Source organism: Camelina sativa, chromosome 3 (assembly GCF_030686135.1).
Source record: "Camelina sativa cultivar CO46 ecotype springtype chromosome 3, ASM3068613v1".
Lineage (NCBI taxonomy): Eukaryota > Viridiplantae > Streptophyta > Magnoliopsida > Brassicales > Brassicaceae > Camelina > Camelina sativa.
The window spans coordinates 9,435,668-9,452,746 of NC_141882.1; the positions used below are offsets into that span (position 1 = coordinate 9,435,668).

Below are 17,079 nucleotides of genomic sequence, written 5' to 3' on the forward strand. Positions count from 1 at the left end.
AAAAATAAATTGATAGACGGAATTGTCCAGTGTGATATTTGGTGTAAAATGTACGACTCTGCAGTTGATGCTCTCGCTTGTGTGAAGTTTGGGATTTATCTCTAACTCTGGTCTCGTCAGAGGGTTTTCCATATGTGTTGGTGTACTCGAATTTTGATTTTGTTTTCTGGAGGGGTGCCTCTCAACAGGGTAATCCTGATCAAATTCTTCAATTACCATGGATTTTATGGGCAATCTGGATGACCATAAATAAATAAAAAGTTCAAGGTTTAGATATCGAGATGAATGATATAATTGCTCCGGCTTTGGGCGATAAGTTAGCCTGAGAAGAGGCGCTTTCTTTTACGGCGGTCATGTCAGCTCCATCTCCGTCTTTGGATGTCCAGGTTTCTTCACCTAATTGTTAGGTTGATGGTTCTTGGAAAGCAACCAATGTGCATTCAGGATTGGACTAGTGGTGTTGCGTTGGTGAGGAGCGAACTTTGTTGTTGGGGGCCAAGTGACTAAGATGGAGCCCCTCCCCCTACAGTCAGAGTTAGAAGCGTTTTTGTGGGTCATGGAGCCGATACGTGCTGAAGAGATCGTTTGTCAACATTTCGAGACTGATTGTTCTGAGTTACTCACTATAGTGCATTCCCTGAAGATTGGCCGTCCTTCCTTCTCCAACTTGCTCGATGAGTTTAACTCGCTGGAATCCTTCCCACTATTCTATATCTCTTGGATCCCGCGTGCGTCAAATACGAAGGCAGATTGTCTTGCCCGTGCTTCGCTTTCTCTTACCTCATGACTGTGGCGTCGTTCTTCCCCCACCATCTGACGACGATTCTGGTGATGGTTTGCCTGACCATGTACTCCTCCAACTTTCTGGAAAGGCTCATCATTTTTTTAAGACCCGAAGGCTCAAACATCTTAACTCCTGCACGTATCTTCGGCTTGAGCCCAATCATGAACGCCAACTCCAACACCTTCTCTGTGACCTCCAAAGCGTTGGACGCTAGAGCAATGAAGTCTTTACAATACTTCCTGGTGGACTTGTCTTAACGGAGTAGTAAGAGCCTTTTTCCACCAATACCCTATCCTTCACCTGCTCCCACCCCAAGAACGGATTATGATATGTTTCCCACCGATACCATATTAACGCATCGCCATCAAAGCACATACGGACTGCCTTAAGCTTCTCCTTCTCCAAGAAATTTTCCATCTCGAAGTACTACTCCACACGTTGTATCCAGCCTTCTGCATTCTCGCCATTGAACAAAGAAATCTCTATTTTCCGCGTTAGCGGTTTCTACATATGAGAGATTACATATCTTTATATAATAAGATTTTTATTTCTTTTAGGATTAGGCCAAGAATTCAATATAACATATGATTGTTTTGTATAAATATAATTATTGTAGAAGGATTTTTTTAGGAACTACATGTATCTTTATCATAATATTATCTTTATAATTATTTTATGATTAGTAATTTTTTTTATTGTTTGATTTCTTTAAAGATTTCTTTAAAAAAAATTCATGTAAAATTGACACTTGTCACGATCTTATGAGTTAGTAATTTTTAAATTGACACATGTTACTATCTGGTGAGTTAGTAACTTTTGAAATCATACTTTATATAATAAGATAGATTAAAATATGATTCATTTTTTGGATATTTAGTTAAGACGTAATAAATAGTTTAAAATCCCAAATTCCCATATAATTACAAAATTATATATCTATATATCAAAATATGTTTATAAATTGAATAGAATAAAGAAAAAGACATCAGTATGAACAATGCGAAAAATTGAATTGCATGCATGGTTGATATTGGTATTGAAATTGTGTAAACAAATTGAAAACTTATCGATGCACATACTTTATATGAATCGTATAATCCTCCGACATTATAAGCTTTAAAATCTGACAAAAGACCAATAAAACAAAATCATAAGAATTATTATCCCATTCTATTTTAGAACCCAGGCCAGGAGTTTTGTGGTCGGTTTTAACAGCCGCATGCATGCGTGAACAAGACAGCACTAAAACGAAGTGGAATCGACTCGTCGTCACTCGTACTATAAATCTCACCAGAATTTCCCAAAAAAGTCTTTGCACATGCATATTAGGAAAAAAATAATCGCGATAAAAAAAAACCTATGTGATAATGTGATATATATGTGGTCTCTTATATATGCTTTCTGGTTTTTTTTTTTCTGGTTTTTTTATTTCGTTTTAAGCTTTATAGGGGTTATCATCTCCATGTTAAACGTTCATGTAAATCAATCCAGCAAAGCAAGGAAAGAAAAGATTTCTACACGGATTATGACTAATGTAACTAATTGAATCTTCTAACGTAATTTTACTTACGGATTGACTTGTAACATAAAGTTACATATAGTATAGTATATCACTATATCAGTGATTATAACACCTGTTTGACATGAAATTGTCGTTTTAGTATATTGTAAGTTAAAAATTTGATGGACGAAATACGATAACTATCCCATATGAAAACTTAAAAAGGCTAACAATGGAAGGATGATTAATTATCATAATTTAAGATCGAAGATATTCATATCGAGTTCAACTTATTGGGTCCATCCTATAGGTTTTTTACATCTTCCACACCATATAATATATATATATATATATCTGAAAATCTGATAACTATCAAAAAGAAAATAAAAATTTGTCGCAGTCAACAAGGGACCTAACCGCCCTAAGATTCCACCGAACCCAACACCGCAAAGACCACTTAACTTAACGTGACCGGTGAACAAAAAAAAAAAAAAAAAAAAAAAAAAAAAAAAAAAAAAAGAAAACTTAACGTGACCTTGCACATGTCGTGTGGCTCTTCTCATTCCATGTTGCGTCCTCTAAAATCATCACACTGATTTTTTCCTTTCGCAGCTTTCTTCTCTTTCCTAAGTTTATATCTATGTGTAAGAAACTTAATTTTTGGGTTTGCCAACTAGTTTGTATTACACAAAGAACAAATTAGTTTTTTTTTTAAAGATAAAGAACAATCACGGAGTACAGACATTTCACAATGGATAAATATTAAACCTACGATAGATAGTCAAGCTCACATAAAGAGAAACTGAATTTACAAAAAGGATTAAGCATAATAAACTCTTTATATTATTATTTTTGGTTAAATATGATGTATTGTGTTTTTGGTGTCTTTTGTCTTTTATTTAGTATTTGTTTTGAGTCATTTGTTGCATCATTCTCCCTCGTTTGTGTTTTTTTGGTTTTTTCTTGAGTTGTGATTAGATGTAAACGATGTGCTAGATTTGGAGTTTTTAGGTTGGATTCAAGTTTAACTGGAATAAAGAAGCAGGAAGTAACTTTTGGATATCTTCAAGTTGAACTGAATCATAAAGTTTGGATAAGTCTAGAGAAGTCTGGTGAAGTCTGTAGACAAGTCTGGTGAAGTCTGTAGACAAGTCTGGAGAGGTCTGGTGAAGTCTATAGACAAGTCTAGTGAAGTCTGTAGACAAGTCTGAAGAAGTCTGGTGAAGTTTATGCCATGGACAAGTCTGGTGAAGTCGGTAGAAAAATCTGTTGAAGTCTAATGAAGTCAGCTGTCTTTCTGTCTGGGTTCCAGATACTTATTTTCTTTTCTTGAATTTTTCTATTTTCACTTTTATTTTATTTCTTTTATTTTATGAAGGGTATAAATACCTGATGACCTAATTAGCAACATATATTCTATTTTTCTGAGTTTTTCTGCACATTGAGACTTTTGTAAGTCATTTTTGGAGATTACAATTCATCCTCTTTGACAATTTGGAGAAGATTTCTAAACTCTTTCCTCATTTTATTTCATCAATTTAATTATGTCTTCTTCATCTCTTTGTGTTGTTGCTTTCAATATGTGTGAGTAATCACCTAATTGGGTTTTAGGATTCTAAGTAGGGGATCAAATGATTTAATGGTTTAATTGTTAATTGGGAATTCTATTTTTTGTGGTTCTTTGATTCATATGCTCTTAATGCTAGAATAGGACTGATCACCTTGTTCTAGATTCTAGGTTTTTCTATGCATCACAAGTGTTCGATAGAATGCCTGAACCATTATGAATTGAGCAATATTTCTCTAACCTGTGAAAGTTGATGTTAGGGGATATTGTGATCTTAGTGAACTTATTTGATAATACCTTGAAAGAGGGTTAGTCAAATCTTGTGTTCATGTTCTAGAACGGTTCTTAACTATTGAATTCCTTGTTTCATTTTCCCATTGATCATTGATCTCTGAAATACCCTATATCCCAATGTTTTAATCCCGTAAGTTAAATCATTTTATTTACCTCATTTTTATTTACAATTTCTGAAACCAAACAAACAAACATTCATTCGCTTTAGCTATTTACAAGTCTCGCAAATCTTTAGTGTGCCATTGTTCCTTGTGGATTCGACCCCGCATATACTGCCTTGCGATTAAGTGTATCGGGTAAATACTCGAGCAATCAAGTTGGCGCCGTTGTTGGGGACAAATTGCGTTACCTAGAGATTTATGATTAGTTTATACTCTAGAGCATTTTTATTTACAAGTGTTAACTAATACTCTTTATTTCTTTCTTTTTGGTGTTCTTCAGGTGTATAACCTCAAGTGCAGGTTCTTCACACCTAGAAGAATATCACGAGAACTTAGGAAAGTTTGAGAGAGAGAACAGGAGAAAGAAAAGAGTTGTTGAAATGGCTGATGGTTTAGCTGGTCGAAATGCTGGTAATGTTGGTGGTGAACATAATGGAGAGTTTGAGGATGCTCCTACTGCTGAGAACATTATTCCTCCTACTAATGGAGAGGCTGCCCAAACAGCTGCACGCGGAGAAGCTGCCCGCGTAGCTGCGTTGAACCAAAGAGCATCACCTCCTCGGTGCACTCTTAGAGACCATGATGCTCCCAATGCTCAGACATTTCAGGGAGGCATCCAACATCCTACAATACCCAGACAAGATTTTAAGTCAATTTCATGGTCTCCCATCTGAAAATCCAGTGTATCACTTGGATAACTTTGAGGACATATGTGGTATAACAAAGATGAATACATTGTCTGATAATGATGTCAAATGTAGGTTGTTCTCATTTTCTCTTGCAGACAAAGCTTTTCGTTGGTTTAAGTCGTTGGATAGGGATTTTGTCCAAACATGGGATGAGTACAAGGCTGCATTCTTGGCACAATACTTCACTCAAGCAAGAACTACCCTTCTCAGGAATAAAATTTCAAATTTTCAGCAACACGCCACTGAATCATTCCACGAAGCTTGGGAAAGGTTCAAGGATAACAAGCGAGAGTGTCCTCACCATGGCTTTGCTCCAGAATCACTCATGAGCACATTCTACAGAGGAGTTGATGAGAGGTATAAAATGGCTTTGGATACAGCTAGCAATGTAGATTTCATGACCAAAAAAAAAGGAGAAGCTCAGCAGTTAATTGAGAATCTTGCAGCTAGTAACATCAACCATTGTGTTGATTATGACAGAACTGTGAGAAGCAGTGAAGGAGGAGAATCAAAACAGATTGTTGAGTTGCCTGCAAAAGTGGAGCAGCTAGGCAGTAATCTGGCCCCATAGGTGCTCGGCCTTCAGATGGTCGAGTAAAAGAACTGCAACAAGGTCGCCTAAGTGATGGTACAACACCTGGTCGAGAGTGACCAATACGTGAACCTTGCAGCAAGTGACTTGCGGACTGGATGGGTCTTCGTCCGTGGCTCGGTAGCGTGACATGAGCTCAGCAATAGTGAGATTCTCAAAATCTCTTGGGAGAGCGTCGAGGTTCATCCTCAAGGTCTCCTGAAACAATGAAAAACAAAAAGAAACATTAAAAAGTAAGGAGTACTAGACGTTACTCTAGTTCCTAGACTCTTGTAAACAACAATCTCTCCCCAGAAACGGCGCCAAAAAGCTTGTGATGTGTGGTTTATTTCGCTCCAATCTTTTACCTTAAAAAGACCACACAACGGCTGCAAGTGCACAGCTAATCGGTAGTAGTATTTAAGGATTGATCACACAGAGAGAGAGTTGTTGTTTGACGGAATCCGTCGGAAGTAAGTAAGGCTAGGACTCAATAAAAAGGGGGGTTTTGGTTGTCACGGTAAGTAAGCAAATAAATGTAAATAAAAATGCAAGTAAAATAAATAAAACAAGCGTTGGACATAAAGGGGAATCGTAGGGGATCGATGATCTATCTATCTAGGAAAGTTTAGGATTAGTTTGTTTATCTAAAACTCAGACTACGAAACACGAATGAACCGTTAACTTATAGATCACAAGCTAACAGGCTAAGATCACTATACTCCGAGACTCAACTGTCGCAGACAACGATGCATAGATTAAAGCATTTAAAACAGGTTTAATTCTAATCCATGAAATTCCATAGGTAAGGGGTATGTGCTTCCTATGACGCCTCACACATCTAAGCTAGGTCAAGCACACATGCAAGCTTTTGGTAAAGCACACACACTTTAGATCATAGTTACTTCATGAGGCTAACTTAAAGTATTAAGCAAAGACTTAGAATTAAAGCATAGAATAAACATAATTTAAATCTAACAAACCCTAAAAATTGTCACATAAACTAAGATCATCTCCCCCCTTTGATTTATCCCTTTAAACCCAACTAGAGAACTACTCTAGCATGTTTAAGGGAATCATCAAATCAAGGTTTAAACAATTCATAAACATAAAAGAATAAATAGAGAAAAGGGATTTAGATATTACTTTAACGATTGTCAAACAAAGTGTAGGATCTTCTTCATTTAGAAAACAAAGAACAAAACAAATAGAATAGAAAGAGTTTGGTGAACTTCAAAGCTTCAAGAGATGGACGAGAGAGAGCTGCTGGTCGTGGCTGCTTCTCTTCTGGTCGTCGGCTCTTTGGAGTCAGAGTGAAGGCACTTTGAAGGCACACTCTAAACCCTAGGGCTTAGAAGAGTATTTATAGGGTTTTGTCTAGGTTAAGGGTTTTGTAAGGGTAGAAACGTCTTTTCTTGTCAAGTGCATGGCAAAGGGTGGCGTAGGAAGCTTCTAGAACATGGTGAAGACTTGGACTGAGCAGCCGTGATGGTCGCTGGTCAGGCCTTCAATAAAAGCCTATTGGCTGGTTGGTTCTCCTTACGTTGGTTTGTAACACGTCTCGGAAAATCGGGCATAACTTCCTGATGACTGAATGGATTGACTTGATTCCACTTCGAGAAGAAAGATGACTCTCTAAGATTTCCATAGACACCAACTCGAAATGTGAGTTCTGAAAGTTCTTCAAAAGTTGCCCATACTGTAAAGCTCTGAATCTTTCCTAAAACGTATTTTCTTTGCCTTTTGGTCCTTTTTGCTATAAAACCTGTAAAGCCTTCTTGAAACCTAAAATACTTGATAATAGACATTAAAACCTTGAAATCATACTAAACTCTTCCTAAATGCATACTAAAACTATAGCTAAAATAGGTAGAATAATGATGTTATTATCTAACAAGAAAAGCATTGAAGAAGGAGTCATGATGATTTCAAATGGGAAGGCATATGTGCATTTTGAGGAGCAGGAAAAACAACAAAGGAACAAGGAGAAAATCCTTGCAATGGCACACTTGAAAGAGGAGACAGAGATGATTAGTGCTGAATGCAATGCCATCATATCGATTAAGATTCCTAAGAAGCTTGGAGATACAGGGAGTTTTGTATTATCTTGTCAAATTGGAAGATTCATGTTTGAAAGATGTTTATGTGACTTGAGAGCTAGTGTCAATTTGATGCCTCTTTCTGTGTCAGGGCGTTTGGAAATCACCCATTTCAAAAGAACATGTATATGATTTTATTCTATTTAGGCAATGAGACTACAAAAGTATAATTAGCATGAAGAATATATATGTAATTGAGGGAAAAAAAGAGAGAGAGAGAGAGTGAAGGAGCCTAAAAGACTCATAAGAGATAATTAAGCAAATTAATGGGGAAGAATACTTTTTAACTTATTTATTATTGTTATCTATTAGAGAGTCTTATTTATTTATTACAAAAAGTTGTAATAAGAAAGAAAAAAAATAATTACAATGCGAAAAAACACAATTTTTAATTAAATTAAACTTGCCATTTAGCAACTAATTTCCCGTTATGGTAAATTCCATCATCTTTAGCGATCCACATACGTAAACCATTACATGGACGTTATTGGGTCCTATGGTCACTTCCAGATAATAAAGTCTGTGTCGTTGTTGTCATTCGTGATACAAATCAAAACGTGTTAAACCCGGTGTAGGCGGCTTTTGATTTAGAGCCTCAAAGTATCCTGATTTTGTGGTGTAGATGCCATCAGGGTTTGGGAGCCAAGCCCAGCGATCAAGGGTAGCTGTTTTACTTGGGATCAGGGTACAAATATCGCTTTCGAGTTCTGGGAAGATACTAGATATCTTTTCCTTATTCCATTCCAAAGAACCTGGGATTCGAAGGTCAGCAAATGTATTACTATGAATTAAATTTTTTAATGAAATTAAAACATAAATTGACAAAATTTAAAATTGTTTCTTAAATTTGTAGCTATGTAACCAAGTGAATTTTAATTTAAAACATCTTCTATTAGTGAAAATCTTGAACCTAAACATAATCGCCCAAATATAATACCATATCATTAGAAAAATATAACCAATTTGCTTTATCCATCATAGCAAGTACAACATACCATAAGAAAATTTTCAACCAAATCGCGAATGTGTCTATTCTATCTCGCTTTCTATGGTTATATGGGCAAAAGGTTAAATCTCCATTTGAGTCTAATAATCTGTTTTTTTTTAAAGACAAAGAACAATTATGGAATACAAACACTTCACAATGGATACATATTAAACCCACAATAGATAGAGTCGAGCGCACAAAAATAGAAACTGAAATTACAAAAAGGATTAAGCATAATAAACTCCTTATATGTTTTTTTGGGTTTTTTTTTTTTTTTTTTTGAAACACAGCTCTTCATTAGATAAAAGTTTTACACCCTAAACTGGACAGTTCTCCGCCAAAGCATCAGCTAGACGATTGTTCTCTCTTGGGATAAAATTAAAGGTACACAAATTGAAAGTAGATGATAGATGCAGGATATCATGTAGAATCCCGTGAAGTTCCTTTGGGTGGATCTTGGAATTGAGGGCTTTGACTAGCTTAAGTGAGTCTGAAGCGAAGTGAAGGCGAGTAAATCCCGATTCGATTGCAACTCTGACCGCAGTGAGAGTTGCCATCGCTTCGGCCACTAAAGGGTTTCTTACCGCCATTGTTGACATCGATCCTTGGGTAATTAAATTATCTTCTCCATCTTGAAACACCCAGCCAAGTCCCGTCTGTCCATTGGGTACCCAGGATGCATTCGTACAACATATGATGGTTCCTTGACAGATTTGGGTCAGAGATGTGGGTCGAGTTATAGGAGGCTTAATCGGGGTGGTGGATTTATTGAGGTGCTGGCTCTGTTGCCATTATTTTGCTCGGTGATGGCTAGACAGATGGTTTCCTGCTCTGAGATTCGTGTCTCACTAAACACGAATTGGTTTCTGGAGGTCCATAATGACCAGAAGATCCACGGTAGCAGGGGACCAGCCCCAATTCTGGTTGGAGGTAAACATGTACCCTTTAAACCCTTTGCGATTCCCTCTTGTATTAATTGGGGGTTGTCCTCGATTACATTTTTGTCCATAGGGGCTAAATTCCAGACTGTTGAAGCGAATTGGCAGAGGAAGAATAGATGAAGTTCTGTTTCTGGTTTGCCGCAACGAGGGCAGGAGCTTGACTCAGAGATATGACGATGTACGAGATTTGACCCCACTGGTAAAGCATTTTGAGCAGCTTTCCACAATAGCATCTTTGTCTTTGGTGATGTCTCTAGGGCCCAAATATTTGCTTTCCAGTTGAAAAGGGAATCTGGGGATTGTTGTAGTTCAACTTCTCCAACGGCCTCCTGATTTAGAGCCTCAAAGTATCTTGATTTTGTGGTGTAGATGCCATCAGGGTTTGGGAGTCAAGCCCAACGATCAAGGGTAGCTGTTTTACTTGGGATCAGGGTACAAATATGGCTTTCGAGTTCTAGGAAGATACTAGAGATCTTTTCTTTATTCCATTCCAAAGAATCTGGGATTCGAAGGTCAGCAAATGTATTACTATGAATTAAATTTCTTAATGAAATTAAAACATAAATTGACAAAATTTAAAATTGTTTCTTAAATTTGTAGCTATGTAACCAAGTGGATTTTAATTTAAAACATCTTCTATTAGTGAAAATCTTGAACATAAATATAATCGCTCAAATATAATACCATATCATTAGAAAAATATAACCAAATTTGCTTTATCCATCATAGCAAGTACAACATACCATAAGAAAATTTTCAACCAAATCGCGAATGTGTCTATTCTATCTCGCTTTCTATAGTTATATGGGCAAAAGGTTAAATCTCCATTTAAGTCTAATAATCTGTTTTTTTAAAGATAAAGAACAATTATGGAATACAAACACTTCACAATGGATACATATTAAACCCACGATAGATTGAGAGTCGAGCGCACAAAAATAGAAACTGAAATTACAAAAAGGATCAAGCATAATAATATCCTTATATGTTTTTTTGGGTCATGCTGCGTTTTTGTAGCATCGTTCTCAAATGTAAGCTCCACAGCCCGCAACCCTGACTTTTCCACGTGGGTGATCCAGCCGTCAGTTTGAAAAGCCTTTTAATCAATCTCGAATAGTCGAATTTATCTTTTTTAGTTGTTAGGGCTTAATTTGATACGGGTTTAGAACGATCTAAATATGTAACACTTCAACCTTAATTTATTTGTGAAATGAATGTTGTACTTGTACAATTTATCAGGTTTATATATATAAATCACCGGTTCAACATAACCAGATAAACTAACTCTAAAAATCATCATAATTGGATTCGAAAGCTTCTACTATTTTAGTAAAAATGTAAAATAAACGTGGTTTGTTTTTGTTTGGTCTCTCTTATTATCTTTATTACTATATAAACTTTGAAAATTTGGGGTTAAAAGATGAAATTAGAGGCTCATTTAACCCCCACTATTTACAGAGTACAGTATAGCGAAACCTTTTTACAACTTAAGTAATTGTTTAGTATTTTAAAGTTTTTTATATATGAAGTTACATAATTCACTTTAATATTTGAAGAACATGAAGTGATGTTAATGGATCTTATCTTTTGATAGGAAAGACTTCCAATTGACATATAAGAGCATTTTCATCCCACATCTTTTAGGGGGAGGTATTGGTTTAGGATTTAGAAAGAATTTTAATGACTTTAAAAGTTAGGTAAAATATGTTGTTATTCAATCAAGACTTTTAAAAACTCTTTAAAAATTTGGTGTTATTGGTTGTGGATTTGTAAAAAGTTATCTAAAATCTTGATAAATCTAGTGTTATTGGATTAAGAGTTTTATAAAGTCATTAAAAGTTTTATGTTATTCAACTAAAACAAAAGAATCTTGGATTGTTAATGAATTCAAATTTTATGTTATTGGTTTAGGATTTTATATCATTTCCTTCATAACAAAAGTCATGAAAACTCTTTCATCAAATAGAAAGATTTTACAAGATTTGAAAAAACATATCATCAAGATTTTAAAAAACTTTCTAAACAATCTCTTAGAATCCTTTATTTTTAACTTTCAATTTTCTATGATTCTAACAATCAGCAAGAACATAAAATCATTAAAATTCTTTCTAAATCCTAAACCAATACCTCCCCCTTATTGAGTATCAGTATATTAAAAATTTTAAAAATAATAAAAGGTTTGAAACAGTTTAAATATTGTGTCTCTGCCCAAATAATTTATGATACTATGGTAATGGGTGTCAACCACATGTCATTATGAGATTGGGTCATGTCTTTTTTTATTAGTTAAAACTTAAATAAATCATTTATAAACTATAAAATTATTTATATATACATTTTTGGGGACATTTATGAAATAAATCTTCAAGTTCAAATTTATTTATAATCATGCTATTAGTATTAAATATTTTTAATTTTAATTTATAAATATAATTTGATTATATTTCTCTCTCTTATAAACGCCCAAGTCTATTAGCATCAAACTAATACTTTTAAATAACAAAATATTTATCATATTTTATGTTTTTTGGATTGACAATTACTATGTTATAAGCTTCCCGATTTTTTAAACAATTAATCCCCCCTAATCGCAACTTTCCTAAACAATTAGAATCACTACCTAACTATTATCATTAAAGGCTCTTATATACTTTAAGTTAACAAAACTCATTTAGAGTAAACTCTGTAAAGTAAGACTATGTAAAGTAATGTACGCCAACGTAAAGACATTTAGATGGTTCATTTGATCTACCAGATTCTATAGTGTGTAATTTCATGTTTTAAATGCATTTACTAAATTACAATAAAAATGTAACATGTAAATGTAAAAATTATCTTGTAGGTTACTAAAGTAATTCAAGTAAATACTAAATTAAATGCCTATGTCAAAAGAATTGTTTTAGTTTTCAATATCACGGTTATATAGCAGGACAGATTTGGGTTGATATATATATATATATATATAAATTAAAATACTATTAATTTGGTGTTTATCTTATTATTATTTTATTAACACCATCAATATTAGAATATTAAAAATTTTAATTAAATTACACTTATGTAAACAAAAATGTCATGCAATAAATCAAAGATTAAATCCTAAAATTAACAATCAAAATACAATTATACGATTTCAAACACTGAATAAAATCAACAAACAATTATAACTTCAAATTTCAAAGTTTTCGGTCAAGAAAATATTGCCCGCAGTATACCGGCGGTGGTAAATTTAGAACAAAAATATTTAAAACCAAGATTTTGTGCAGAACAAAAATTCCTAAAATATCTCCTTAATCAATCAACAACTAATTACCATATCTCATTAAATATTTGTTTTGTAAAATTCCTAAATATTTCCTAAAATATCTCCTTACTTCATTACAATATTTAATGCTAACAATAAAAATGTATATGCAAATCTGAAATAAATCTTTACGTTGTCCGTTTTTATCTGCAAAAAAAAAAGGAAAATAAAAAGAATTATCATATTTCATAACTTATTTTTGAATCATATGTAAACAATTCTAAAATTAAGATATTTTGAAGATAATGTATACTTGATTAGCAAGATTTTTGGTAATGTATTTTTTTGCATTTTTAGTTATTTAGATTTTGAAAAACGTGCATTTTGTACTTATGCAAAGAACAAAAATTGTGTTTGGATATCTAGCGGGATGAATTTGGGTATTAATATAAACTGAAAATTATTTCATTGAATGTTAGTAAATCATCAGTTCATTATTTTGTTAATACCATCGACATTTGAATATTAGGCATATCTAATTAAGTTTATTAAATTACGTACGATTATGAAAAATAAACAAACAATACTACGGTATACCACATGTTATATTCTGAATTTAACATTTTAAAAGTAAACCTTAATTTTTAAACCAGTAAACCTAAATTATATAAATATAAGGGATATATATTTAAAATTTACAAAATATTAGCCATATATATAGTTAATCTACCAAAAGTTACGTTTTTGTTTTAATTTTAAATATATAGTCTTGCATTGTACGGCAGGTTAAAGCCTAGTTAAATTAATGTTTTTAGATACTCATATACCGTATGTCTAATGGGAATGCCCTAAATGAGTTGTTGATATACACATCCAACTAATTTATGTTTATACAAAAATATAGTTATCTCATTTTATTCCATTTAGGCACTGAAACTACAAAAGTGTAAGCATGAATATATATATATATATATATATATATTTTTAGCTATGTAATTTTAATGAAAGAGAGAGAGATAGTGAAGGAGCGTAAAAGACTCAAAAGAGGTAAGCAAATTTCACGGGGGAAAGCATTTTTTTTTTTTTTTTTTTGATTAGAGAGGCTTATTTATTGTTTTTTTGTTTTACAAAAATAAAATTAAATTCATATTATTAAAAAACGGAGCAGAGCAAAAAAGCACTATAATTAATTAAAATTAAATTCTATCTCCTCATCGTGTTCGATCTCGACTCCAGCCCAGAGACGCCTGCTTCATCGCCGGCGTCGCTGTTGCACTCTCTCTCTCTCTCTCTCTGGCCGAGCCTTGCCTTTTTCGAGTACGTTTTAATTTTAATTTTCTTATTCGCTTTTATCATCTCCTCCGATCCGAGAGAGAGAGAGTAATCCTCGTGGAATCGATCCTCTTTTGCGGTTTTTTTTTTTTTGTCTCTCTGTGTGTCGTTCCTGGATCGATGTATTTGACCTGAATCCAAGATTTGGTGTGTGTTATATATATATATATATATATTTGATTGAATTTGTTAGTTTGTGTTGTTTATGAATGATCAGTTTAGAAAAAAGAATGCAGAAACTAACTGACTCTATGGTGATTTTGATTTTTGATTTAAAGGGCTCTCGTGTGGCAAAAAAAAAAAAAAAAACAAAATTGAGGAATTGGCAAGAAGGATTCAAAAGAGAATGGAGTTTAACAAGCAGCAACAACAACAACAAGTTACAGTTTCTTCTTCTTCTTCTGTGGGTGAGAAAACGGATCCTTCCTGCATTTTTCAATTGAATATATCTCCTCCTCCGCCATTGCCACAGGCTGGGGATTTACTCAAGAGTCATAGACATACTACTACTTCCCCTCCTCCTCTTATTAAAGGTCTCGCCTTTATTCTTTTTCTCTTTTTTTGTTACTTCCTCTCTTCTTCTTCTTCTGTTGTTGTATATATTATTATTATTATTTGGTTAACTTAGAGTGACTTGTTGTGTTATGTCTTCGTCTGATATACATACTATGGGTTTTGGATTTTGTTCTCACTAATGCAGTAGTGGAGCAAGGGAGTGAAGATGATGATGCCCTCCTCACTCACCCTGATTTTGATACCCCTGAGGTGTGTGTGACTCTCTTCTCTCTCTACTTGTGTTTTTTTTTTATTAATCTATATACAAACAAGCAAGATATTACTAACTTGATGGAATCAGGATGGGGGCAATGGACATTCCGATCCAGCAAGCTTGGACGCTGATTTAACTGAGTACAAAAAAAAGGCCACTATTATTGTCGAGGAATACTTTGGCACCAATGATGTTGTCTCCGTTGCTAATGAACTCAAGGAGCTTGGCATGCCTGAGTACCGTTACTATTTTGTCAAGAAATTAGTCTCCATGGCTATGGATAGACATGACAAAGAGAAAGAAATGGCTGCTTTTCTCCTCTCTACCCTTTATGCTCATGTCATTGATCCCCCTGAGGTTCACCGAGGTTTCAACAAACTCCTCGCTTCCGCTGATGATTTCTCCGTTGATATCCCCGATGCTGTTGATGTTCTTGCTGTCTTCGTCGCTCGTGCCATTGTTGACGACATTCTTCCTCCTGCTTTTCTCAAGAAACAAATGAAGTTGTTGCCAGATTCCTCCAAAGGTGTCGAGGTTCTCAGAAAGGCTGAGAAAAGCTACCTAGCCACTCCGCTTCATGCTGAAGTTGTTGAGAAGAGATGGGGAGGTACTGATAACTGGACTGCTGACGATGTGAAAGCAAGGATCAACGACTTGTTGAAAGAGTTTGTGATGAGTGGAGACAAAACCGAAGCTTTTAGATGCATCAAAGGATTGAAAGTTCCCTTCTTTCATCATGAGATTGTCAAACGAGCACTGATTATGGCCATGGAAAAGCGAAAAGCACAAGCCAGTCTGCTAGATCTCTTAAAAGATACAATTGAGGTGGGTCTCATTAATTCCACCCAGGTGACTAAAGGGTTTAGCAGAATCATCGATTCAATTGAAGATTTGTCTCTTGACATACCAGATGCACGCCGTGTATTACAGTCTTTCATCTCTCAAGCGGCTTCTGAAGGATGGCTATGTGCTTCTTCTCTGAAATCACTCTCCGCTGATTCAGGAGAAAAGTTGCTTGAAAACTCCAGCGCCAATGTTTTCAAAAACAAGACTAAGTCCATCATCCGAGAGTATTTCCTTTCAGGTGACACTTCAGAGGTTGTGCATTGCCTAGAAACCGAATTGGATGCATCTTCGAGTCAGCTGCGCGCAATCTTTGTCAAATATCTGATAACTCTAGCAATGGACAGGAAGAAAAGAGAGAAAGAGATGGCTTGTGTGCTTGTCTCTACTCTTGGTTTCCCTCCCAAAGATGTCAGAAAGGCCTTCTCGATGCTCATAGAATCTGCAGACGACACTGCTTTAGACAACCCAGTGGTTGTTGAAGACCTTGCCATGTTCTTAGCAAGAGCTGTGGTTGACGAGGTGCTAGCTCCACGGGATCTGGAAGAAGTGTTAAACCAGACCCCCGAGGCAGGCTCAAGCGTGGGCGAGAAAGTGGTCCAAATGGCGAAAACATTGCTGAAAGCACGTCTTTCAGGTGAAAGGATCTTACGTTGCTGGGGAGGAGGAGGAATCGAGACAAATTCGCCGGGATCGACCGTGCAGGAAGTGAAAGAGAAGATACAGATTCTTCTAGAAGAGTATGTCTCAGGTGGAGACCTCAGAGAAGCATGTAGGTGCGTGAAGGAACTGGGAATGCCGTTTTTTCACCACGAAGTTGTGAAGAAGTCAGTGGTGAGGATCATAGAAGAGAAAGAGAAGGAGGAGCGGTTATGGAAGCTACTAAAAGTGTGTTTTGATTCGGGACTGGTGACGATATATCAGATGACCAAAGGATTTAAAAGAGTTGATGAATCACTTGAAGATCTGTCTTTGGATGTCCCTGATGCTGCGAAAATGTTTTCAAGCTGCGTGGAAAGAGCCAAACTTGAAGGGTTCTTGGACGAATCATTCGCTTCTGAATCTGAGGAATCATCACAAAGTAAGAAACAGAACGGCTCGTCTTCGTCTGGATGATTATTAACAATTAGAACACCAACCTCAAAACCTCCTTTTTTAGAGACGTTGGTTTCACGCAAAAATTACCTTTGAAACTCCTTTTATTTTATTTTTTTTATAAGCAAACTCAAAGTTTTGGATACTTTTGATGACGTTTCTCTTACAGAAAACAAATTATATTTTTGTCTTAGTGACGTT

At 35.0% G+C, this 17,079-nt stretch overlaps 2 protein-coding genes and 1 non-coding gene across 4 annotated transcripts; 1 reads left to right on the top strand and 2 right to left on the bottom strand.

Moving 5' to 3' along the window:
* Positions 1-5,198: 5,198 nt before the first annotated feature.
* On the bottom strand, positions 5,199-5,305 carry LOC147946715 (small nucleolar RNA R71). The gene has a single exon (XR_015595680.1). It is a non-coding gene; the product is annotated as a small nucleolar RNA R71 (small nucleolar RNA).
* Positions 5,306-9,390: 4,085 nt separating this feature from the next.
* On the bottom strand, positions 9,391-9,828 carry LOC147946716 (uncharacterized). The gene has a single exon (XM_087507221.1). The coding sequence runs from the start codon at positions 9,826-9,828 to the stop codon at positions 9,391-9,393; it is 438 nt and encodes a 145-aa protein (XP_087363347.1).
* Positions 9,829-13,860: 4,032 nt separating this feature from the next.
* On the top strand, positions 13,861-17,071 carry LOC104776395 (MA3 DOMAIN-CONTAINING TRANSLATION REGULATORY FACTOR 2). 2 transcript variants are annotated; one of them, XM_010500454.3, is made up of 4 exons: positions 13,861-14,156; positions 14,450-14,704; positions 14,872-14,936; positions 15,028-17,071. In XM_010500454.3, exons 2-4 carry the CDS (start codon positions 14,518-14,520, stop codon positions 16,897-16,899), a joined length of 2,124 nt encoding a protein of 707 aa, XP_010498756.2. In that variant the 5' UTR covers positions 13,861-14,156; positions 14,450-14,517; the 3' UTR covers positions 16,900-17,071. The 2 variants fall into 2 exon arrangements, with proteins under 2 accessions (XP_010498756.2, XP_010498757.2); XM_010500455.3 differs by having other exon boundaries at positions 13,986-14,318.
* The last annotated feature ends 8 nt before the right edge of the window (positions 17,072-17,079 follow it).

Excerpts from the sequence above, each read along its gene's own strand:
- LOC147946716 (XM_087507221.1), bottom strand. The coding sequence starts at position 9,828 with ATGCTATTGTGGAAAGCTGCTCAAAATGCTTTACCAGTGGGGTCAAAT.
- LOC104776395 (XM_010500454.3), top strand. The coding sequence starts at position 14,518 with ATGGAGTTTAACAAGCAGCAACAACAACAACAAGTTACAGTTTCTTCT. Across the intron at positions 14,705-14,871 it reads CCCTCCTCCTCTTATTAAAG|TAGTGGAGCAAGGGAGTGAA; the intron begins GTCTCGCCTTTA and ends TCACTAATGCAG. Across the intron at positions 14,937-15,027 it reads CTGATTTTGATACCCCTGAG|GATGGGGGCAATGGACATTC; the intron begins GTGTGTGTGACT and ends TGATGGAATCAG.